Source organism: Sinocyclocheilus anshuiensis, unplaced genomic scaffold (genome assembly GCF_001515605.1).
Source record: "Sinocyclocheilus anshuiensis isolate Anshui unplaced genomic scaffold, SAMN03320099.WGS_v1.1 scaffold77, whole genome shotgun sequence".
Taxonomy (NCBI): Eukaryota; Metazoa; Chordata; class Actinopteri; order Cypriniformes; family Cyprinidae; genus Sinocyclocheilus; species Sinocyclocheilus anshuiensis.
The window spans coordinates 225-13160 of NW_015537941.1; the positions used below are offsets into that span (position 1 = coordinate 225).

Genomic DNA, 12936 nt, shown 5'->3' on the forward strand with positions numbered 1-12936 from the left:
TGACTAAGCATTTAAAGAATTTAGGGGAAGCATTTAAATAATCCTGTGAATGCACTTAAAGAATGCAGAATCGAATTGTTAATCGAATCGAATCTAATTTAATTGTGAATCGTATCGAATTGAATCGTTCTGAATTTGCATAAATCGTTCTTGAATCGAATCGGAAACTTATGAATCGTGAATCGAATCGATTCGCTGTCTACCCAAATATTCACAGCCCTATTTAGCATGTTTCTATGTAGTTGTTAGGTTTTTCTGAGTGGCGTTTCTATGGCAGAAAGGTCTTTATGGTGGTAGGTCACTGTCACATATTGTGTAGTAACTGTAAATAACTGTAAAACTTTATTAAATGAATTGTCAACTAAAACATAATAAAGCATAGAAAACCTAGGTCATATGAGTGACTAAACGGCTTAGAAATGCAGATGGCTCTCACATACAGTACAGCATCGCTGTTAAAATACAGCAGTTGCTTGCAGACATAGAAAACGATCACATGACTGTAGATCAGATACATGCAGCACATATCTGATTAATTTGAAGCGTAAAACAAACATGCGGCGCTGCGTCTCCATCAAGTCAACATTCACCCCTCAAAGCATGAGTGAAAACCACAGCGACGGCGTGTCAAGACTTCACTTCTGAGAGAAACCAAGCAGCTTCCAGACTCGCAAAATCAGACACCAAGAATTTTGATTGAAACGCTGTCATGGGCAAAGAGAGCATATTTACACAACTCGAGGTGTTTATGCTTTCAAAACTTCACTTTAGTCCTCCGGAAACTCCCATCATGCATTAGGTTTTTCTTTTTTCAATTTAGCCTTTATTTAACAAGGCAAGTCACTTAAGAATGCATTCTTATTTACAACAATAGCCTTTCTTTGTCATTTAAATTAAAAAAAATTACAGAAAAGAAGAGGAACTTTTTTCAACGTAAAGCATTTAGCTATTTGCCCAAGATATTTATAAATCCATGGACATAGATGAACATCCAATTAAAGGTTTTTGTTAACATGTCATGATTTCCACAAAGATAAAGGAATGAGGAGGTGAATCAAAAAGATCAGTGAGTCTCAAGAACACACACACATACACACACACAAACATACACACACATATATACACACACACACACAAACATACATACACACATATAATTAAAAAAAATTTTTAAATAAAAGTTAAATTAATATTAAATTAATTTAATGTTTTAATGTTGTAATTTAACATTTTTTAAATTTTTTTTTTTTAGTTTAGTATTTTTTTATTATTATTATTATTTTAAGACAGTTTGTTTGGCCCTGTTGATCACGAGTGTTGTAAATTTGCAGGGGGAAAAATCATTTATTTTTGTCCTCTGAAAAATCCCATCATGCATCATTGAATTCATTTCGACCTTCTGTAAACCTTTTTTTCTTCCTTTTGAAACGGAAAAAAATGAATCCAAGAAAGCGAGCGTTTCCGAACTTGGCAGTTTTACCCATTTGCCCTTGCTTTGAACAGATCTGTGGTCACGAAGGTGCCCGTTTACACAACTCATATCATCCAATTTCATGTTTTGAAACTGGTGCATGATCTACATATTATTCCTGGTTTGAACCTTTCAGTATTCGGTTCATCCGAACGAAAAGCGGGGAGTTTTTAGCCATCCGTCCTGGACCGTTACAGATCGGCGGCCACAAAGGTGGCACCGCAGAGCCACTCCAGACAGTGATAAGGGCTCAGATACACAGCGGGAGCTGTTTTCTGCTAGTGTCTGGCATTCTTTCGGCAAGCCGGCTCGTTAAGAGACAGCACAGCAGTGGAGCTTTTATTCGGCTTCTCACAAATTCAGCTGACATTTTAGAAGATCCATACGAGACCTTTCAGCGAGAAGGAGAGGGCGAGAAAGAAAGAAAGGGTAATGCAAAGCTCGGAGGGGATGGTGTGAAAAAGAAGAGCGCTAGAATCCGAAAAGGGAAAGCGAAGGAGCGAATCAGAGGTGTGGAAATTCATTAGCGGCCCTCGAATGAAGACAATCGCAATTATCAAACTCCTCCTCAGCCTCGCGGATCCAAATAAACTTCGTCATTACGGACCGAGCGTCCTGTCACGTTTTTGACGATCGGCTCCCTTGGGGAGACTGTGAGACAACAGCTACGAGACAGATAATGCATTTCAGCGCCTCCACATCGTGAAGATGCTTTTCTGAGATGGAAGGCCACAAGGGAGGCTTTAAATGTAGACCGTATTTTTTCCCCCCGCCGTGTCCCGTGGTGCCATATGGCAGAGAGATGTGAAACTGCTGGTCTGAGGGAAGGAAATCAGTCAAACGCAAAACAGACAGCATCTGTTCCTCGCTCGGTGAGCTCCTTCCCGTCAGACGACTGCAGAGAACTGTGACGGCCCTCTGTGGCCCACATTAAAGACTTGTTCAAGAAATGAAAGGAAAATTTAAACATTTACTCACTCCCATGCCGTTTTTGATGCTCGCAAAAAGAGAAATTGCAAATAATGTCCTGGTCGCTCTTTTCCATGCAGTTACAATGAACTCCTGAAGGTGACCGGCCTGCTTTAGATATTGTAAAGACATATTATATTTATTTTGGATTCTATATATATTTAAATATAATAAATTTGTAAATACAATTTACTAGTTTTGTGCTGTAAAATGTGACGATCAAGCTGAAACAGAACTGACGTATGGTTTAAAACAGCGGACTGAGGTTGACCCTATAGATGCAACTCATCTTCTATGTCTCTCTCTCTCTCTCTCTCTCTCTCTCGCTCTCTCTCTGTTAGCTCCCTGCACATCTTCATCATTACCGGATCACCCCTCATCTTCCTCGTCGCTCACTACCATCTGCATCTCTGATTCAGATCAAGAAAACGAACCAGCCACCCCCAGCACCCCACAAACTCCACACACACGTCCAAACCTACAGGCCAGTCCGGATGTGGCAGAAACACACATGGATGAATCTCAAGAAACGCAACGAAAGAATGAGTTCAGCTCACAAACTCTCTTCAGCGGTGATCCAGGTCTGTTCCAAACACACTGCCGCCACATTCAGGAATTTTCACTCAGATGTTAAAGAAATAATTCACCCTAAAATGTCAATTCTTATCATTTACTTTAGATCAACCGATATTGTTTATGAGTGATACTGGTTGTTTTTAAGTGTCAAATAACCAGTATGAAGAACCAACACTAAACTAAAGCACTCGTCACTAACTTCTGAAAGTGAACAGTCCGTTTATTATTATATAGAATATTGTGTTGAATAATAATTTAATTAAAAAAAGAAACTAAATAAATGCCTGTGAATGCATTAAATATTAAAATACAAATAAAATCAAATAAGCAAGCAATATTGGATATCAGTCAAAAAAAGTTATCAAGCAGTTATCGTTTTTTTTATGTACTGTAAAAGCTGATAACTGTCTGCCTTTTTTTACCGATATTTGATATTCCTGTAATTTTCACCTTAAAACTTGTATGACTTTTTTTTTTTTCAAGCTAATTTTTTTTCCATACTACAAAAGCAATTATTTATGAGACATTTACGAGATATTTCAGCACCAATTATACAGAAACATATAAATAAATACATTTTATTATTTAAAAAAATATGTTTAAAATATATTCATAATTTTTGTGTATATTTAATCTTTAATATTATTTTTAAAATTATTACTTTTTTAATAAAATAAATAACATTTTATTTCATATATAATTTGTGTAATTTAACAGTTATAATTTAATATTTTATATTATTAAAAAATATATTTAAAATATATTCATAATTTTATTTGTATATTTATTAATCTTTTATATCATTTTTTTAAATGATTACCTTTTAAATAAAAAAATACTATCTTATTTTATATATAATTCATGTCTAATTTAACAGTTATTATTTCATATTTTATATTATTAAAAATATATTTTAAATATATTCATAATTTTATTTGTATATCAATCTTTTATATTATTTTTAAAATGCTTACTTTTTTAATACAATTTAATTTTTTTATATATTTATGTGTCATTTAACAGTTATTATTTAATATTTTATATTTAAAAAATATTATTATTTAAAAGAAATGAATACAAATTGCCATAAAAGCTGGAGATTATTCAAGTAATATAATTATACATAAACTCCAAGACAGACCTTCGAACCTGAACGGACTTTCTTTTTGTCAAAGTTTTCTTTTTTTATAAAGTTACAAGACATGAAATTTCGGTGTCATTGAATCCGAAAAGCAGCAAAGAGCAGCTTGCACCTTTTGCGAAATATCTCCCGCTGCGTTCTTTAAGAGAAAACATCAGCCTTCGATGATCAAAATTACCTTCTAAGAACAATTTCACAGTTGCGTCACTGCATCTAAGAGCACGTCTGCGTGAAATATGGATAATAACAGGCCTTTTCAAAGCCAGACAATCGACAAGCGTTCACCTTTCTTAGAAAGAGTGCAATTTTCAGACACTGCAGGGTTTGTCTTAACGCCCACCTTTACGACACACACGCACAGAATCCCAGCAGCATACAGTAAGCATAATGGCTCTTTAATAACACGTTGTGATTGGCCAGCCGGCGACGGCTCGGCTATTTTAGACCGCAGTAGGGTTCTGGTAACTAAGCCTCGTGGGGCATCTTTGCAGCGAGCCTGACCCAAATGAATGTAGAACAACTCTGTTCGACGAAATCCAGACGAATCCGATTTCTCCGAACAGCGGGATCGTTTGAGGTCACGGCGTACCTGCTGCATTCCAGTGTTCGTTAGCGCTCGTGTCACCTGACCTTTATCAGGAGCATAATGATCATCCGCTCCTCTCGTCCTCTCATTGCCCTGCTCTCTTTTTTCTCCTCCTATTAGTCACTCCGACTTTCCCATCATGACTCTCTTTCTCTCTCTCCAATAGCTAATGACATTCACATTCAAAAGGAGTCGGATGACTCTGTTCCCGTGTACGACTCTCTGAAGTTCTGTGCCAGCAAAAACACCGACAGGATCTACATCTACGACAAGGTATACAGTGTTAAGCCCCGTTCACACCAAGAACGATAACTATGAAGATAACTAAGCATTTTATTTGACTCTTGACATTTCCTGTGCATTGTGAGTTTTAATAGTGTATCTTGCCATCAAAATGGCACCTTATTTCTGTGAGTCAGTTCTATTGAATCGTGTGTTTCAGTGAATCGAATCAAGTGTTTGATTCAGTTCTTTTACTGAAAAAAATGACTGTACTTGCTCAGTTGTGCTCCTTCCTGCAAAAAAATGATCTCTATGAAGAATTTCAGTCCGGTTTCAGGCCCCACCATAGCACAGAAACTGCACTTGTTAAAATTACAAATGACTTGCTTCTTGCGTCAGACCAAGGCTGTATCTCATTGCTAGTTTTACTTGATCTTAGTGCTGCGTTCGACACTATAGATCATGACATACATCCGGATGCGTTTGTCGACAGTGACATTGTCGACACAATTCTTAATGTAGCAGAATACTGTTGATGTGTACTCTTCCAAATCCTGATTATCAAAGACATCCCAATAGGTTCTTTCGAAGCAGTCTTGGAGCTGAGAAGAGGCTCCTTCTGGCCATTTTTTCACAATCTTGGTAGTGGTGGGAGTTTTCCTTCTTAAAGGGGTGTATGCTGGGATTAAAAACACCGAAAGGTGGTCTGACTGTCCTAAATGAGGCAGTGGAATTGACCTGTAGCCTTTCTTGACATTTGAGTACACGTTGTCCAAGATGTTTTCCCCCCTTGTTGCACATTTGATGTGCTGATGGAATTTGGGAAGAACCCTTTTTAAGTCTGCATGATTAAAATCCCCTGCTATGATGTGAACGGCGTCAGGATGAATAGTCTGATTGGAGTTTAAAGCGTGCAGCAAGTAGCTTTGAGCTGTGTTAGCGTTAGCGTCAGGTGGGATGTAAACAGCGAGGCAGAGGCAGATAGAAGGGCCTGCATTTAACAGTTAAGTATTCCAAGTCGGGAGAACAATTACTGTCTATGATGTTAGCATTGGTGCACCAGTCCTCGTGTATGTAAATGCAGAGGCCGCCACCCTTGGTCTTACCGGAATCTTTGTTTCTGTCCCAGTGGAATGCTGTCCGTCCAGCTATCTCCATAGCGGCGTCAGGTATGAGCGGGTTCAGCCATGTTTCTGTTATCAAAAGAATGAAGCAGTCCTTCATGATATTGTTCGTGGCAATCAGCAGTTGTAATTCGTCCTTTTTGTTGGCTAGTGATCTGGCGTTGGTGAGAAATACACTAGGAAGCAGTGATTTGCGTGGTTGTTTCTTTAGCCGAACTAGTAGACCTGACCGGCATCTGCGCTTTTGCTTCCTGTATCTCCTCCACCTTCGTCGCTTGCTAGAGCCGATAACAATCCATGGAGATCCCAGTGTCCTGGCTATCTCCTCCGGTATGTTGTGTAACTCCATAAATTCACTTGTAACTTCTTGATTACATCGAAAACCAATGTTTAAGGTCAAGTTTATTTATATAGCACCGTAAAAGCAACAAGTGCTGACCAAGGTGCTGCACAACCAAAACATCAGAAAAATCAACTAACAAAAGCATTAAGACATTTACATCGGTATTCCTTTTACATAGCAGTTAAAATATCTCTTGTAAATCTCAACTTATGATGTAATCAAATTAAATATAAAACCAAAGCTATTTGCCACTGCCAGGGCATATCTTTTATAGTTTGTTATAGAAAAACAAGTTATGCTCAGAGTCCAGAGCCTCGATCATAACATTATAACAGGCACCTTCCGAGTAGAGACCTGCACTATCGCGGGACCTAACGCAACAGAGTGCGGTGCGGGACAACACTTGATGGGCGAGTGCAGGTGCGGGCGGGTAGAGACTCGTGTGTGCGGGATGCGGGAGAATAAAAAGCTCTGTTCCCTTTAGATTTTAAAAGAAATTTTGGGAGGTATTTCTTTGGGAGGTTTAAGGTATCTAGTCGACTGTAACTGTGATTTGCCTGACTGATTTTATCAATTACGAGTAGACAAACAAACAAAAACACTAACGAAAAGCACCGAACATATATATATATATATATATATATATATATATGGAGAATAAGTACTCACACTAGGCAATCTTAACCGTGCCCGAGCGTGTTTGACCCACAAAGCCCGGTTCGTTTGACTAGTGCAGGGGTAGGCAAGTTCGGTCCTAGAGAGCCGCTGCTCTAGGACCGAACTTGCCTACCCCTGGACTAGTGTGATCGCTCCGGTTCGTTTAGCTGGCCCTGGCTCGGTTGGAAGAGGTGGGCCCGAGCGCGGTTCAGTTGGGCTCGGGCGCGGTACGCATGTAGTGTGGGAGCGCTGAACTTCTGATATGTGCAGCATGATTTACGATAACTTCACTATAACTGCACTATAGCTTAACAAAACGGCACTCCACTGTGCTGAGCGAGAGCGCTTCTCTGCTGTCTTCACGTAGCCTACTATCGGAAACTTCCTATTTCCCACTTATGAAGTCATGATTAGGAGCACGTTGCATTCTTATCTGTTAAAAATAACAGTGAACAGTGGTTTGTGAATGTTGATGCTTAGCCGAAATAATTTTCATGCGAGCGCTGCTGCAGTCTTAGGCCCTCCCCAAATGCTCTCATTGGTTGAATTTTATTATGCTTAAAATTATTTTATATTTTGTTTTTATTTTATACTAATTTGTTTAACAATATTTCAAATAAGACAATTTATATTTAATAAATATATATTTTATGGATATGTTTTATGGATTTTCTAGCCTTTTCATCAGTTAATTTAATTAGCTGTGAATGTGAAGTACATTCTTGGTTAGGTGGTTTTTAATTTTATTTTCACATCATTTTTTGTATTTTTTTTTTGTACAATTTTTTACATTTTTTTCTTTCATAGTTGAGCAAAGATATTTATACTTGGCATGACAATGATTTCACTGCCTCTGAATTTTTTTTATAATTTATCATTTTGAATTAAAATATATTTTAATGTAATTTTTAAAATGAAATGCATATTTTTTTATAAATCTAGAATTGTGTATTAAATATTGTCTATTGTTTTAAAATGTGCTTTTTATAATCTTTTTTAATTTTATATGTAGTATTGTATGTAATTATGCATATTATAATTATATGTAAATTATACATATAAATAAAACAAATGTAATATTTAAAATACGTAATATTTTTTAAAATAAAATATTAAATAGATGTATTATATTTTTACAATATTATACATTTTAAAAAATACATTTATATTTTATTTGTATGTATAATTTAGTTAGTATTTAATATTTTATATTATTTTTTTAAATTCAATTTATATTTTCTGAATAATTTAGCAGTAATATTTTGTATTATTTTAAAATATATATTTTTTTAAATCACTTAAAAAATTGCAGTAATAGCTGGAAATTACATTGTGAAATTATATTATATTATATAAGTATTATAATTTTACAGAAACTCCATAAATTCATAACACTTCTGCTGGATCATGATGACATAAGGTATTTCTGGAAAATAAGTCATGCTCAGTTAAAATTGCATTGTTGACAGAAAAAAAAAAAACTCAGATAAATCGCATTGCTGTATAATCACGTTTTATTATTACATTCAGAAATAATGTAAAATACCAGTAAATAAAATGAAGCCTTAACAAGCATTATAAACGTTTGTTTAAAAAAAAAAAATGCAACTTATTCTGGAAAATACAGTACAGTACATTTTGTCCGTTTTTTTCTACCCATTCTTTCTGATGCGATTACAAGTCATTCTATTACTACTAAATCTCATCTATATTAGCCAATCATTTTACCTGACGTCTTTGACAAGCTGAACTAACAAGCAATATCATAGAAAACCAAGTGTTTATGTATGTAAGACACAAAATGTATTTCTTACATAACGTATCGTCAGAAGCACTTCTATTCTTCAAATTCATCAGGATTTCTTTTATAGCAAACCAACCCGGGTCTGCATCAGTAGCTCTAATATGAAAATGGCCCTAAATATTCTCTGGATCGATCTTGAACTCACATTTTGACGGCCAGAGCTTCCGGTGTTAATCTGAGGGCAAATAAAGTGTTGAAATCTCTCGTCCTTGTTTGTACAGCGGAACGCCGGGATTCTTACAGTTCTCTGCAACTGTATTAAATGGAAGCAGATATAAGCAGGGGGCCTCTAATTGACTTTGATTGAGAAATATTATCCGGGTTGGTTTTTAATAAGAGCTTTTCCTGAGGCCATCTCAGCCGAGCAGTGATGAATGGTGGAGTTCAGCCATTGCTGTATAATCACGTTTTATTATTACATTCAGAAATAATGTAAAATACCAGTAAATAAAATGAAGCCTTAACAAGCATTATAAACGTTTGTTTAAAAAAAAAAAATGCAACTTATTCTGGAAAATACAGTACAGTACATTTTGTCCGTTTTTTTCTACCCATTCTTTCTGATGCGATTACAAGTCATTCTATTACTACTAAATCTCATCTATATTAGCCAATCATTTTACCTGACGTCTTTGATAAGCTGAACTAACAAGCAATATCATAGAAAACCAAGTGTTTATGTATGTAAGACACAAAATGTATTTCTTACATAACGTATTGTCAGAAGCACTTCTATTCTTCAAATTCATCAGGATTTCTTTTATAGCAAACCAACCCGGGTCTGCATCAGTAGCTCTAATATGAAAATGGCCCTAAATATTCTCTGGATCGATCTTGAACTCACATTTTGACGGCCAGAGCTTCCGGTGTTAATCTGAGGGCAAATAAAGTGTTGAAATCTCTCGTCCTTGTTTGTACAGCGGAACGCCGGGATTCTTACAGTTCTCTGCAACTGTATTAAATGGAAGCAGATATAAGCAGGGGGCCTCTAATTGACTTTGATTGAGAAATATTATCCGGGTTGGTTTTTAATAAGAGCTTTTCCTGAGGCCATCTCAGCCGAGCAGTGATGAATGGTGGAGTTCAGCAGGAAGACAGAGGGAGTAAATGTATATATTTTGTGTTTATTTCACATTATTTGTTTTAATTGTATTTTATATTTTAATTATTTAAAAATATAAGAAAGTTTATATTTGATAAATATATATTTTATGGATTTTCAAGGGCTGGAAGTGTAATCTTTTCTCCCTGTGGACAGACGGTCCAGCTGGTGGAGGAGAACTGTTTTGTAAGGGCCGCTCTCGTGATTGGCAGCTCTTTAACGAACGGCTCTCCATCATCATGACCTTGAGGGACGACCTTTGGGTCTCTCTTCATATTCATATTTCTCACTTAAAGTAACAGCAGTGTTGTTACTTTTTTAGATTCTCTGACTGCACTGATTTATACGTTTTTATTATTACTAATAATTTTTATGTAAATATTTTGTTTGGCGTAGGCATTAGAGTTATGGTATTGTGTTCTAATATTTTTCTGGCAGTATTCACTCTCTCTCTCTCTCTCTATACATACATACATACATACACACTGTACACACAATATAATATAATTTTAATGTTTATAATAATTGTATATATTTTGTTTATTTTACATTCATTTGTTTTAATTGAATTTTATATTTTAATGTTTTATTTTTAAATAATTAAACACATTATAAGACGGTTTATATTTAATAAATATAGTTTATGGATGTTCAATAACTATGAATGGGAATCATGACATTATTGGTTAGGTGATTCTTAATTTAATTTAATTTAATTTTATTTTATTTTACATACAATATTAAAATTTTTCTGTATTTTATAATTATATATTTTTTTGTAAAATTATTTGATAAATATATAAAACAAAACTATTAAAAACAATTTTTTTTTTCTTTTCTGCCCTTTTCATCAGTTTTATCTGTGGTTGTTAGTCGTGAATTTAGTTGATCACTTTTGTTGTATTTGCAGTATCTGCAATTTATACATTTATATTTATATATTCATAAATAACTGACGTTTTCCAGATTAAATGTTTGCATCAAACTGTTTAAGAACAATTCTTGTCCATATTTTCCTTATTTGCTAAATATGGTTTTTGAATTTAGTTTTTTATTTTACTAAAACATTTTAAAACTGGTCAGATGCCCCACAGATATTTCTGTGAACACTTTTGAGTGATGACCGAAATATTTCATTGAATCACTTTGAACAAATTCACTGAAACTGGCAGTTTATAGGAACTGACTCACAGAAATTAATCCAATTTCTGAGCCTGAAACTAGTCCAACAGTACAGTCTTGAAAAAAACCGTCAAATAAAAATACTTCAAATATAATGCTGGTTAATTTTATATTGTCAATAAAATATTAAATATATTGTAAATATTCAGTATATATGTTCGCTCTGCACTGAGTTTGGTGTGTGTTTCTCTACAGGATGGCCTCCCGCTCCACTGTAACTTCATTCCCTTGGATATCAGACTGCAGAATTGGGAGGAACTGCCAGCAGAATTCAATCACAGCGAGAACAGGAGTCAGGTGTGTGTGTGTGTGTGTGTGTGTGTGTGAGAGAGAGAGTGAGAGAGTGATATTCAAGTACTGTTTCATCAGATTTCTTGAAACGTATCTGTGTGTGTGTGTCTGTCTGTCTGTCTGTCTGTCTGTGTCTGTCAGGTTGTGCGATTCATGCGCGAGTGGATCTCTCTGACTGCGATGAGGCAGAGGATGGTGAGGAAGAGTGGAAGAGTGTTTCACAGCCCTATCCTGCTGCTAGAGGAGCTCAGTCAATCCCAGCGCCGGCACAGCAGCACCTCCAGGCAAGAAACACACACACACACAATTAAAGCTGGAGAGCTCTGGGACGTGTGGGCGGATCTGAATCTCATTGGCTCAGATGTGGGTGTCAATCAAATTAAGTGTGGTTTTGTTTGTTTTTGTTTTCCCTCCACACTCAAAATGTTAAACTTAAAGTCATTGGACCTTTATTTTATTTTAATTATACATTTTATTTAGTTTAACGTTTAATTAGATATACATTATATGTTATATTATAATTTAGTTTATAGTTTATTTTCACATTTTTGTATTTTTAATCCATTTCTGAAATATATACACTACTGTTCAAAAGTTTGGGGTTGGTATACATTTTTTATATTTATAAGTTTTATGTTTACCAAGGTTGCACTTATTTGATCAAAAAACTGTAAAGTTGTAAAATATTAATGCAATTTAAAATAACTGTTTTATATTTGAATGTTTTAAAATTAAATTTATTCCTGTGATGCAAAGCTGAATTTTCAGCTTCATTACTTCAGTTTTCAGTGTCACATGATCCTTCAGAAATCATTCCAATATGCTGATAATAATATTTTTGTAGAAACCATTATACATTTTTTTCAGGGTTCTTTGATAATTCGAAAGTTCAAAAGAACAGCATTTATTTGAAATAAAAAATCTTATGTAAAATTGTCTCTTAATTTAATGCATCCTTGAAGAAAAATGTGAATTTCTTTCAAAATAAATTTCACTGACCTAAACTATTGAAAAGTAGTGTATATTTATGTATTTTTTTAAAGTTATATTTTTTTTAATTAATAAATTTTTAATTGTATATTTTTTTATTTCATATTTCTTGTATTTTTTAAACATATATTCTTATATTTTTGTATTTTAATCATTAAAAAAATAAAATATAAAATAAAGGTTTTTTTTTTTTTTTCAACCAGTTCTTCAGTCTTATTCATGTGGGTTTTAATTTATTTTTTAATTTGATTTTTTTGTCTATTTCTGCAATTTCTTTTAGTTTATTTCTGCAAAAGTTTCACCTGAGGCTATGAATAATGTGAGATTATTGGTGAGGTAGTTTTTAATTTTGTAAGTATTATTCGAGGATTTTCCGACGCATTACAAGCATCAGTTTGCTGTTCTGTTACACAAACATCAGCTGTGTGTGTGTGTGTGTGTGTGTGTGTGTGTGTGCGTGTGTCAGATACTGTACAGC

The 12936-nt window shown here is 34.7% G+C and overlaps 1 protein-coding gene across 1 annotated transcript in view; it reads left to right on the forward strand.

Moving 5' to 3' along the window:
- Positions 1–1607: 1607 nt before the first annotated feature.
- LOC107663643 (DNA annealing helicase and endonuclease ZRANB3-like) overlaps positions 1608–12936 on the forward strand; it is a gene marked incomplete at its 5' end in the record, with an annotated part of 21075 nt that continues 9746 nt past the window's right edge. The window contains 5 exons of the mRNA XM_016453884.1: positions 1608–1981; positions 2782–3021; positions 4910–5016; positions 11373–11474; positions 11610–11752. Coding sequence (XP_016309370.1) covers positions 1608–1981; positions 2782–3021; positions 4910–5016; positions 11373–11474; positions 11610–11752 — 966 coding nt within the window. The remainder of the gene's footprint in view (positions 1982–2781; positions 3022–4909; positions 5017–11372; positions 11475–11609; positions 11753–12936) is intronic.